The following is a 12,047-nucleotide window of genomic DNA, read 5'->3' as shown; positions in this document are numbered from 1 at the left end:
ATTTTCCTATGTAAACTTCAACTGTGGATTTAAGAAGCTAATGTATGAGATGTATGAGTATTAAGTCTGTTGAGGCAATTATAAATTTCAGATATTTAAATTAATGAGGTTGCATTTTTTCATTAATGTTTATATTAAAAATTATAAAATTAAAAAGTTGTAGTCCTTAGTCAGGTATGGTGCCACATGTCTAAAATCTCAGCCACTCAGGAAGCTGAGTCAGGAAGATCACAATTGGAGGCAAGCCTGGGCAACTTAGTGAGATGCTGTCTCAAAATAAAAATTAAAAAGACTGTGGATATATCCCAGTGGTAGAGCACCCTTGGAACTAATCCCCATAAAAAAAGAAAAAATAAAGGAATTTTTCAGCCCACTACATTTAATATTGTGTGAACCTGTCAGAAGTGGCACTTTCTTACTTAGGGGCTCTTCTTGTCTTGGTAATTCTTCCTCCTGCAATGATATATGAGAGAAAAGTAGTTGTGTATACTTAAATTCTGGAATTTCTGACCCTTAATAAAAAATCTCTACATGCTTTGTCATTCAATAGAATGTTGGGAAGTGAATTAAAATACTATTTTCTGATATTTCTCTGTCTTTCATGCACAATAATATTTTTATTACTAAGGACATAAATGACAAACGTCTGAGAATTGAATAATTTTTACCTATATAAATATGTTTGGTTCTTGATAAGCAAACAGGCCAATGTGACTAATTCAGTCCAAACTAGATGCTGAATATATACCTATGAGAATTCTTTAATCAGTAATTGACTCAAAGGGGCATATTTAGAATATGTATATTTTGGTCTGAAATTCAATATGTATTTGCACAACACTTGTCCTGAATACCAGCCAAATTATAACTAACTATAATTGACTTCCTCTCAGAAAATAGATTTCTTCTCGATAAATCCTGTTACAATAAAGCTGGGATGGTCAATATTTAATGCTTTAGTTTCTTTTGTTTTAACCCTGCTAGCTGGTTGACTTACTAGAAATTAATATGCCTGTAAAATGAAGCAAAATTACTTGTTTAAGCACATTTATTGGAGTAACACTGAATATTGGATAGAATACCAAACCTCAGGTATGACATTATTACAATGAATTACCTGTCAAGAGTGTGTCTAATATTTATTGTAGTATGTGTGAATTATAGCAAGGGATGATGCAAATTTTCAGTGTATGAAAAAAAAGACTATAGTAATATTAAAAGATATTTGAAAGTTTAACTAAAATAATATTACATTTGTAAGTTACATTCTTTTATTTGGTTAAATTTTTTTCACCATGTCAAATAATGAAATTACTCAATTTCTGTTCATAAGACTCTGAGAATTTACTAAAGATAATTTGTGTTAAAATATATAAAGCATTTTTAAAATAATTAATCATAAGAATTTCTGTGTCTAAGAAAATGTACTAGTAATGAGTTTTAAGGTTAAGAAAGTCAAACCAACTGCAAAATCAAGAGGTTGAAAAGTCTGACTTAAGAATTTGCCAATAGTACAGAATAAAGTCAGAAAATAATTACTGAGAGAGGAAACTAACATATCTGCTAAAGGAAACATACTGCTCTTCAATAGACAATCATCTTCTTTATAGACAATCATCTTCGTTGGTTGATTCAAGCTTATGAAATTAATTTATCAAATGAAGTTGCTGTCTGACTTAGTTATTAATTCTCTGCATTCACCTTTACATCATTAAGGGTTGTGGAGACATTTCTGATATCATTTAAACTATTTGAACTTTGTTCAGTTCAGAGTATTTATCTTATTGTCTCTCCTTAGAATGCATAGTTGTATAAGAGGACACCTTTGGTGTTACTGATAGTATAATATATTCACTTCTATTCAGGTTTTACAAAATACATCAGTATAATATTGTGTATTATCTGCTCTTGGACATGATTAGTGGCATGATAGTCTGGATACAGTTGATTAGAGAAAAGTACTAAGGATAAAAACATTGGCCTCTAACAATAGTTAGTTCCTTTCCTGTAATTATAACTCAGCAGTAGAATCTTTGCCTAGCATGCAGAGTTGTGGATTCCCAGGTGAAAGAATCGAAAACTACCAGAAAGTAAAAATAAAATAGATAAATAAAAGTTTCTGAATATATCATTGTTATTGTTCTTTATTCTGCACTCAGTGTGATCAAGTGTCAAATTCTAAATTGCCTATTCTCTCTCAATCAGTTCAGGCCTAAGCTTAAACTCAAGTGTATCTTACTTTTGCAGGTTAAATTTGCATGCAGAAATAAATTTTTTCAATGAGACTGAAATTCCCCATAATCTGGGTGCATTGTTATTTGGAAAGTATTAGGAAAGGCAATTCCCAGCTGGATGCTATGGTGCACACCTGTAATCTCAGCAACTCTGAGACAAGAGGATTCCAAGGTCAAGGCCAGCCTCAGAACTTAGTGCGTCCCTAAACAAGTTAGCCAGAGTCTATATCAAGAAAAAAATAAAATAAAATAAAAAGGGCAGGGATGGAGCTCAGTGGTAAAGCACCCCAGTCTTCAATCCTCAGTACCAAGATATTCTGACAAATAAGAGGTAACTAAATATTATTATTTTAAGAAAAGTTTCCTTTATAGTTGTATAATTCTGTGGACTATAATTTTAAACACATGTACTGTGCAGATTATGACAAAACATTTAGAAAATTTAAGACAGCTAAGAGAAATGCCACAACCACGAAAAGTTTAGAAACATTACATGCCCATTCTCTTTTTTCACAACAACATTCTCTAGTGGAAAATAAACCCTTTAAGTAGTTGTTTTAGCACACACAAGCCATTCCTTCACTTTCGTTTTCTTTTTCTAGCAAGTTTTAATTTTGGTATACCTCAAAACAGAAAACAAATGAGTATTTCCCTCCCAATTTTCAAAAATTAGTAAACCCTTAGAATACTCATTATAAGTAGATATAATGAGTATTCTAACGGTTTACTAATTACAAAGACAGATAATTTAAATCAAATTTGAACAGTATCCTTTCTTTTCCAGTTTTATTTTACAGTCCTGTTGTCTTCCAACTTTATAGTTCTTTAAATTATTCACATATTATATACTAAATTATTCAAGGAAAAACTTCTAGGCACTTCACTTACTCAATGTCACTTTCATATAAACAAATCGTATTTTATTTTTCTTTTGGGGAGCAAACACTCCATTTAGTTGTCTTATATCTTATTTATCTTGACCACTTATTTTAGTGTGAATCTAATCTAAATACATGTAATCAATAAACATAGCATGATGAATATAATGTTTCCATTCTAATAATTGTAACTTAAAATATTACAGATTTCTTGTTGATTCATTATTACAAATACTAATTTAAAAATACAAACATATCTATACATTTACATAATAGGCATATATATATATATCTATCATGCAATATCAAGATGTTTTAAAGAATGCTAGAGATTTGATGATACAATAAGATTTGGGGAAGAAAAAGTGTTCTGATTCTCAAAAATTCAGCTTCTATATGTTTCTTTACCTTGGGGGATGAAGTTCTGCAAAATAACTATGACATTTAAATATGTTTCAATAAGAATTTTTAAACAGAGCAAATAGAAAGATAAGTGGTGGCAATAAACTTAAACTTTATATTATCCTTTAAATTAAAAAAAAAACCTCTTCCTTAGAATGAAGTTTGAAATTTTGATCATTTTTAATATACCACCAAGGGAAAATGCAACCTCTCAGAATAATGACAGCAAATGATTTTAACAATCTTTGTGTCATTTCATTTATCAAAAATATAAGTTTAGTATTTTTCTTAACCATTTTACTGTAGGTTATATTCACTAATTTTCAAAACACTCAGAATTTAAAAAAGAAAAAGATTAATAAATGAAAGAAAAGCATTTTTCTTGGATTTCTACTGAAGACTGAGCAGTTTCTCAAGAAAACTAGACTTTCTAAGTGGGATCAATTTGTATGTCTTTGGTTGTTTTGTGTCATGAGAAAAATCTGCATCCTTAAGTTACTTAAATATCTGGTGGTTCGAGGCAGCTCTCATGAAGGCAGCTAGCATGAGGCTGGGGAGCGCTGAGCCGCGCGTCGTGCCCTGAGCTGCCCAGACTAGCGAACAATACAGTCAGGATGGCTAAAGGTGATCCCAAGAAACCAAAGGGCAAGATGTCTGCTTATGCCTTCTTTGTGCAGACTTGCAGAGAAGAACATAAGAAGAAAAATCCAGAAGTCCCTGTCAATTTTGCAGAATTTTCCAAGAAGTGCTCTGAGAGGTGGAAGACAATGTCTGGGAAAGAGAAATCTAAATTTGATGAAATGACAAAGGCAGATAAAGTACGCTATGATCGGGAAATGAAGGACTATGGACCAGCTAAGGGAGGCAAGAAGAAAAAGGACCCTAATGCCCCCAAAAGACCACCATCTGGATTCTTGTTCTGTTCAGAATTCCGCCCCAAGATCAACTCCACAAATCCTGATATCTCCATTGGAGATGTGGCAAAAAAGCTGGGTGAGATGTGGAATAACTTAAGTGACAGTGAAAAGCAGCCATACATCACGAAGACTGCAAAGCTGAAGGAGAAATGATTTGCTGACTATAAGTCTAAAGGAAAGTTTGATGGCACAAAGGGTCCTGCTAAAGTTGCCCGGAAAAAAGTAAAAGAGGTAGAAGAAGAAGAGGAGGAAGAAGAAGAGGAGGAGGAGAAGGAGGAGGAGGAACAAAAAACTGTTTATCCATCTTCTTGTGAATACCTTAGAGCAGGGGAGCGCCATGATTGACACATCTTACTTAAGATGTGTCTGTTACTCTCATTAGATTTAATTTCAGAATTTGATCACGATCATATTATAGTCTCTCAAAATGCTCTAGAAATTGTCAGTGGTTTACATGAAGTGGCCCTGGGTGTCCAGAGCACCCTAAAACTGTATCAAAGTTGTACATATTTCCAAACATTTTTAAAATGAAAAGGCACTCTCGTATTCTCCTCACTCTGTGCACTTTGCTGTTGGTGTGACAAGGCGTTTGAAGATGTTTCTGGCATTTTTTTTTTAATTTGTAAGGTGGTGTTAACTATATGGTTATTGGCTAGAAATCCTCAGTTATCAACTGTACATATCTATAGTCTGTAAAAAGAACAAAACAACCGAGACAAACTCTTGATGCTCCTTGCTTGGCATTGAGGCTGTGGGGGGAAGATGCCTTTTGGAGGGGCCATAGCTCAGGGTGTGCACTGTGAGGCTGGACCTGTTGACACTGCGGTGGGCATCCATTTAGCTTCAGGTTGTCTTGTTTTTGTATATAGTGATATAGCATTCTGCTGCCTTTCTTAGTTGTGGAAAAAGGGGGGTCAACTGGCATGAAAAGTGTTTGAATTATTTTTTAGTTAAGTACGGTAGATTTTAAACTTTGTTTTCAAACAAACTGTAGAACTCTTCATTGTCAGCAAAGCAAAGAGCTACTGCATCAATGAAAGTTCAAGAAACTTCTGTACTTAAATGCAATTTGCAACTTTATGTTATTTTTTGTATGTTTAGAATGCTGAAATGTTTTTGAAGTTAAATAAACAGTATTACATTTTTAAAACTGTTCCTCCCTATAAATCTGGTAACTTCTATTTTACACTCATGGTCAGTTTAGGACTAAGATGAAGGAGGGCGCTACTTGAAGTTACTGCATGATTTGTTGTATCTGAATGGCATTAAGATGAAGTGTAGACCAGTGAATGTAGTGACATAGGCAAGGGCCAGCAACCTTCAGTACTGTTCAGGAAGGCAGGCAGGCGGGATGGGGGCCAAGTAACTCCAGATTTTACTTTTTACCTTCGGCTCTACATCTTCTTTTGGTGTCAAATGCATTGCTAAACAGTAAGAAAGTCTTCCAGAGTGTATAGGGTGTAAAACTTCATACCTTATTTATTCTCACTCCTCTCTGACTCCTGCACATGTAATGGGATACATAGTTATTTCTTGTGCTCAACATTTGAGGAGGCCTTAAATTGCTCCTTGTCTCCTAGACCCCAGTGATGGGGGATGGGGTGGGGTAGGGGACATTATCCATATTTTGGCCCTGTTTTCCTCATTCAAAAAATCAGACATTCCAAGAAAGTTATTTAAGTTCCATCTTGGGTCACTTCAGCAGGCCAATAGGATTAACATTTCTAAGCAGTAAATGTATCATGAAATAGAGAGTGGCCTACCTGTGATTTGAGCTTATTCACCAGAAATGTAGATGGTTGTTCAATGTTCTTAAACTAAAGAAGCTTGATTTGTGTTTCAGTGGTTGTATTAGTAAATGGTGTTAACATTTTTCCCAGGTTAGGATGGGGGTGGTTGCTACAGTGGCAAATGGTGATACTAAATATCAGTGGATGGCTTATCTGTACTTCACTGAAGTAACAAATGATAATACTGTTGTGGGTGAGTGTCAGCATTGCCTAGCATTAGCACTTGGATATAATTTTTTTTTCTTTTTTCTTTTTGTGTGTGTATGGTATTTTACAAGAAAGCAGCTTTTTCTTAAAAGTTCACTCTTCGGAACCTTTCTTGTCTAAGGAGCTGTCTTTACTGTGTCAGGTCCTAGATGAGTGCAAGTCATGGTCACAGCCTGATCTTCATTCATAACCATTCCCTCCCCATCAGAACTGTTTGTCCTAAATATATATATTTTTTAAATTCTTCCACTAATTTAAAAACCCTTGGTCATTAGGTTTGCCCAGAGGCACTTGTTCCAGGATTGTTCCTCCTGCTTTAGCCATGCCCTTGTCACTTGGCATTCTAAACTAAAACTGCTACTACTGCACAATGCACAATGTACAGGCCAACCTCATCAGATATGGAAGAGATGCTCAACCAGTAATCTCAAGGAATTAGTTTTCTAACTATGGGTGGGGGTGGATTTTATGCTCCCTCAGTAGCCAGATAGAAGTGGGGGGTAGGTATTTAGCTAAATGATGTTTGATTAAGCAGACTTTTGGTTATAGAGAGACTCCAGTTGCTTGTTACAAGATCACTACTCTTAAGGTTTACACACTGCCACTAGATGCCTAAGTGGAATGTTGTTCTCTAGCTTCTCTGAGATGCTTTAAGTGGCATGATGTTACCACAAAAGGTTAGGCTTAGCTTGATTTCTGGACAAATCCTCTTGCAATGCCAACCTGTTATTAAGTCAAAACGACAGTACTTTTTTCTCTTAAACACTCTCTTCCAACCCCCTTACCCTGTTCTTGAGTAATGTTTTATCTTTTGGAAAGAACAAGGCTGTAATGTAGCAACTATTGTCTGTGTCTCCCTTGTGTCTGTTTTTGTCACAAATGTACTTGGGGACGTTGGATGCATTCATTTTCTGTAATAAAGTTTCTTAATCAGTCTTCCCCCCCAAAAAAAATATCTGGTGGTTCAAATGTAAAATGTTTGTAAATATGCAATTTAACAACAAATATAATTTAAATTATATGTTTTGATCAGATACTGGCATAAAAGAAAGGAAATATACATGTTGTCTGAGTAGTTGTTTGAGAATGATGAAGTAACATCTATTTTAAAATAGAATTTATTTGGACAAGCAATAAATATATCACTCTAGTAAGGCCTTTAAAAAATATATATATATATATATTTAAAATTTTAATCTAATGAATTAATGACATTTATAATTGGTCTTTAATTTCTTTTTACTAACCTACTGGTTCATTATAAAACACAGAACAACTTGCAATATAACACTGCCAATTCATGTTTTGTGACATTCTTATTAAAAATAATTTCTAAATCACCACAAATATCTCAACTAAAATTGCATATTTAAAAGATATTCTTAATAATTTTTTAGGGGGCACTAGGGATGGAACTCAGGGGCATTTAACCACTGAGCCACATCCCCATCCCTAGTTAATCTTCAGAGACATTGTCTCACTCAGTTGTTTAGTGCCTTGCCTTTGCTGAGGCTGGCTTTGAACTCACAATCCTCCTGCCTCAGCCTCCCAAGCTGCTGAGATTACAGTCATGCATACTGAACCCAGCTTAACAATAATTTTGATGATTTCTTTTAAATCAAGATTAGCTGGGCAGGTAGTACTTACTTGTAAGGCCAGCTACTTAGGAAGCTGAAGCAAGAGGATCCCAATTTTTAGGCCAGCATGAGAAAGTTTAACAAGACCTTGTTTCAAAATAAAACTGAAAAAGATTGGATACATAGTTCAGAGGTAGAATGTCCTGAGTTCAATCCCCAGTACTGCAAAATACATATATACTTACATACATACATACATACATACATATATAAAAGACTGAAGATTAATTTTGCTAAAAGTTCAAAAATATACTTGGTAAAATGAGAGAATACATCAAATTAACATTCCTTAAGTTTTCAATAAAGACTATTCTTTATTTGCACTTACTACTATTGCCAGAATTGTCACCGATTTAAGAAGAGTTAAATTTTTATTATTTAGCAAAATGTAGGTTTTACCACTCATCACACTATCAATATGTAATTGAAAAAATTGTGAAAATACAATACTTCCACTTGCACTACCTATTTACACATTTTCAAAGTCCTACAAGTCATAATCTTATTAACGTGAAATATAAAGGAAATAAAAGCCCACCGTGGTGGAGGACACCTATAATCCCAGTGGTTTAGGAGACTGAAGCAGGAGGATTGCAAATTCAAAGCCAGTCTCAGCAATTTAGCAAGGCTCTAAGCAATTTAGTAAGACCCTGTCCCTAAATAAAATACTAAAAAGGGGTAGGGACATGCCTCAGTGGTTAAGTGACCCTGAGTTCAATGCCCAGTACAAAAAACAAAACAAAACAAAAAGAAAAAAGAAATAAAAATCCATTTTTTCTGCAAATTTCTATGGTCAAATATCATTGTAGATTCAGCAACTGAATTAATTTTAATTCCAAAGTATGTTGTCAATTATTTAAATGATGGTAGCTACCATTAATTGAGTTCTTAATATATACCAAGCTTTGTGCTAAATGAATTTAATACAACAATCCTCTGATACATGTGCTGCTATTGTCACTTCCACTTACATATGTGGAAACTGAGATCTAAATGTTTAAGTAACTTGCTCAAGGTCATAGAGCTATTAAGGTATGAAGGTAGAATTTAAAAGCTGATATACCTGACTCCAAAGCTTAAGCTTTTACTTACTGCACACACTTTAAACAACATAAAATGTTTTTGTGTTCACTTATACTGAAACAAACAAACAAAAAACTAGCAATGTTTTGGCATTGGAAATGATATCGACCAGTGAAGGGCTTTTTGCATGAAAATGTAAAAATAAGAAAGACACATGATGGCAAACAATTTTGATAGTTTAACTTTTTCCCCAGGAATCAAGTTTTCTAACTTTTTACAAATAATGGGATAAATAATTACATGGAAGCCTCATTTATGTGTTTGTATTGTCCACAATAAATTTCAAACATATCTTCTGCAGAAAGAATTAGATACAATTTTTAATCCAAATGTATATCTTCCTATTAAAAAATGTCTACTCATTCAATAAATAATTGAGCTGGAAAATAAACTTACTAGATTCCACATCTCATTGAACTTGATGTTGCATAACTGGATAATTTGCACTAAAGACATTTAATGGAATTATATTTCATTTTCTTTGGGAACTTATGTTAAAATTAGATCAGAAGTCCCAACTTTACAAATCTCACTTTCTCCAGAAATATGCATTATGCATAAAGATGTTTCCAGCACTAATTTTTACTTAAGCTTTATGTAATGGTTTTGACAAATTTGCATAGGAGGAGGAATTCAGAAAATATCTTTACTGATAATTTATCATACTTGGGGGTTATTAATAGTAAAAGTATAATTTTACTCTCTTTCAACAAATCTTCTGGACTGTGACCTTCGATTATTAGGTGGAATCATATGAAGCTGCTGATATTCAACAAATTTTGATGTAAAAAAATAGCAACTTCACATGATCCAAATCCATATATTCTGTTTAGATATTTAGTCAGAATTTCTATCAATATTCAATTCTCTATGTAGATCACTACATTAATTAGAAAATATTTATTTTAAATACCTAGGGGATACACACATCAGATATTAGGAAAACTTATTTCAAGCAGATAGAAATTACCAAAATGTGTGGGCCTTTATAATAATGTAACTTTGAAGTGAGGTGAGCAACAAGATGTGTAAATAAGCAAAGTGAAATTACTTATCTGAGAGTTGTTAAATAAGCAGTCAAAATAGAATGTTTGGTGATGAGAAGCAAGAAATAAAAGAGAACCAAAAAAAGATATGCTTTAGTAGACAGAATTAATTGGTTCAAACTATCTGTGCTATACTGGCATAGGTAACTATAAAGAAGAAATGACAAAGGCATAAATACAAAGCAAAGCTAAAAAGCATCCTTGTTTTATACATAAAAAACATATTTAATTTGGATGAGTTTCTGTGGAACACAGCATGCCAATAACAACTAGGATAACCATGTTTCTCCATCTTTTCTAATGTATGCATACAGTTCCATGTGTATATCTGTCAGCACTGCTGCGTTATCATACAGCATCCTATAAATTTGAACAAGAAAAGTATCTGTTCCACTTGAAAGAAGACCAGTTTTTTAATTTCCTCACTTTCATGTTTTCATAAGTGACCAGCACTTCAAAGAAGCCCATTTTTACCACATCAATGTGCTTTCAGATCATCAGAATTTTATTGATTCATTTTAAGCTTTTTAACATATTTTGGCCTTCTAGATATTTGCCTCTCCTTAGCATCTTTTCCTTATATATCTGTCTAAGCATGACTGTTAGTCACTTGTAACATCTGGAGGATTGATGACAAATGCCATTCTTAATACAGTCTGAAAGTTTGATATTGAGTCTAGGATGAATCCATTTACACAATGAAGAATCTTTTTCCAAACTAGTTCTTGATATTTAATGTTATATAAAATGTTAATGTCCATATAGTTTTAGCTTTCTCAATGTCCAAAGTTTCTTAGTTTTCAAATGCAAATTTACTTTGAATTTACTTTGTAGATATAGTTTTTAAAAGTACTTATCTCATTCCAAATGAAAGGTAAATGTGACTTTCATAAATGAAAGCTTTTTTTGGATATTCAGGAAAATCATGCTTGTTTATTTCCTTCCCCCTGAATATAATCAAGTATAAGTCAACTATTTCTATGAAAATGATTTTTAATCTGATTATTTGAAGAAATTTCTCTTCAGGTATAACATACCTGCATCTTAATTTTTGTTAATGAATTAAAAATGAAGAAGCCCTCTTCTGGACTCCAGAGACTCTTTTTTATTGACTAACAAGGGTAGAAAATAAATACTTCTTTTTAAATTTAGTTTAAATATCTATTTTAAATTATTCAGAGCTGAATAAGTAAACACCTCTACTTTTTAAGGTCATTTTATTTCAGACCCAGATGAAATAATAAACTTTTTTAGAACAGGCATTTCTACTTTTAATAAAAAGATAACTTCTAAAATTTAAATCAAGTATTCCTAAAATTAAATATAACACCATGTGCCTTAAAAGAAATGATGAATTGAATATATTTATCATAGGAATAGTTTTAGATTTGTCATTTTTCAAGTCATTGATAGCACCAGGACAGGTATTCATTTTCAAAAGAAAGCAATTACTGCCTCATGCTAGATGAAAAACAAAGGGGGTTACATAAACATTAAATTATACATAGCCATTTAATTACAGCACAATTATATATATGTCATATCACCTTTGTTCAAAGTGCTATTTGAAAACTATCTATATATTTGTGTTGAATTTTTCAGACATTATTTGTGTGTATATCAAATCCTTATTCTCTTATTGTGTATCTCAAAGGCAAGTAACAATCAGCAGGTAAGTAAATTCATAGTATTATGCAAACAGTAGCCTTAAAAAGCCTAAGCATGTAGTCTTAATTGTAAATTTTATTTTTACTTTTAGAAAAAAATACTTAAAAACAGGATTAGAAAGGATATTTTCAAGTTGATTTTTTGGCATAGATGTACACATGTAGAACGGATGACCTGTAGTAAAT

The 12,047-nt window shown here is 32.8% G+C and overlaps 2 protein-coding genes across 6 annotated transcripts in view; one reads left to right on the top strand and one right to left on the bottom strand.

Annotated features, from left to right (window-relative positions):
• Positions 1-12,047, bottom strand: part of Pcdh11x (protocadherin 11 X-linked) — a 694,600-nt gene that overhangs the window by 655,771 nt on the left and 26,782 nt on the right. The window lies entirely within an intron of this gene.
• Positions 4,051-4,584, top strand: LOC101972232 (high mobility group protein B3). Its single transcript, XM_040283716.2, has one exon. It carries the CDS (start codon positions 4,129-4,131, stop codon positions 4,582-4,584), a length of 456 nt encoding a protein of 151 aa, XP_040139650.1. The 5' UTR covers positions 4,051-4,128.

The sequence above is a fragment of the Ictidomys tridecemlineatus genome, chromosome X (genome assembly GCF_052094955.1).
Source record: "Ictidomys tridecemlineatus isolate mIctTri1 chromosome X, mIctTri1.hap1, whole genome shotgun sequence".
NCBI classification, from domain to species: Eukaryota; Metazoa; Chordata; class Mammalia; order Rodentia; family Sciuridae; genus Ictidomys; species Ictidomys tridecemlineatus.
Note: the sequence above shows the minus strand (reverse complement) of the source record. Positions and strands in the feature narration are given on the sequence as shown.

Excerpts from the sequence above, each read along its gene's own strand:
- LOC101972232 (XM_040283716.2), top strand. The coding sequence starts at position 4,129 with ATGGCTAAAGGTGATCCCAAGAAACCAAAGGGCAAGATGTCTGCTTAT.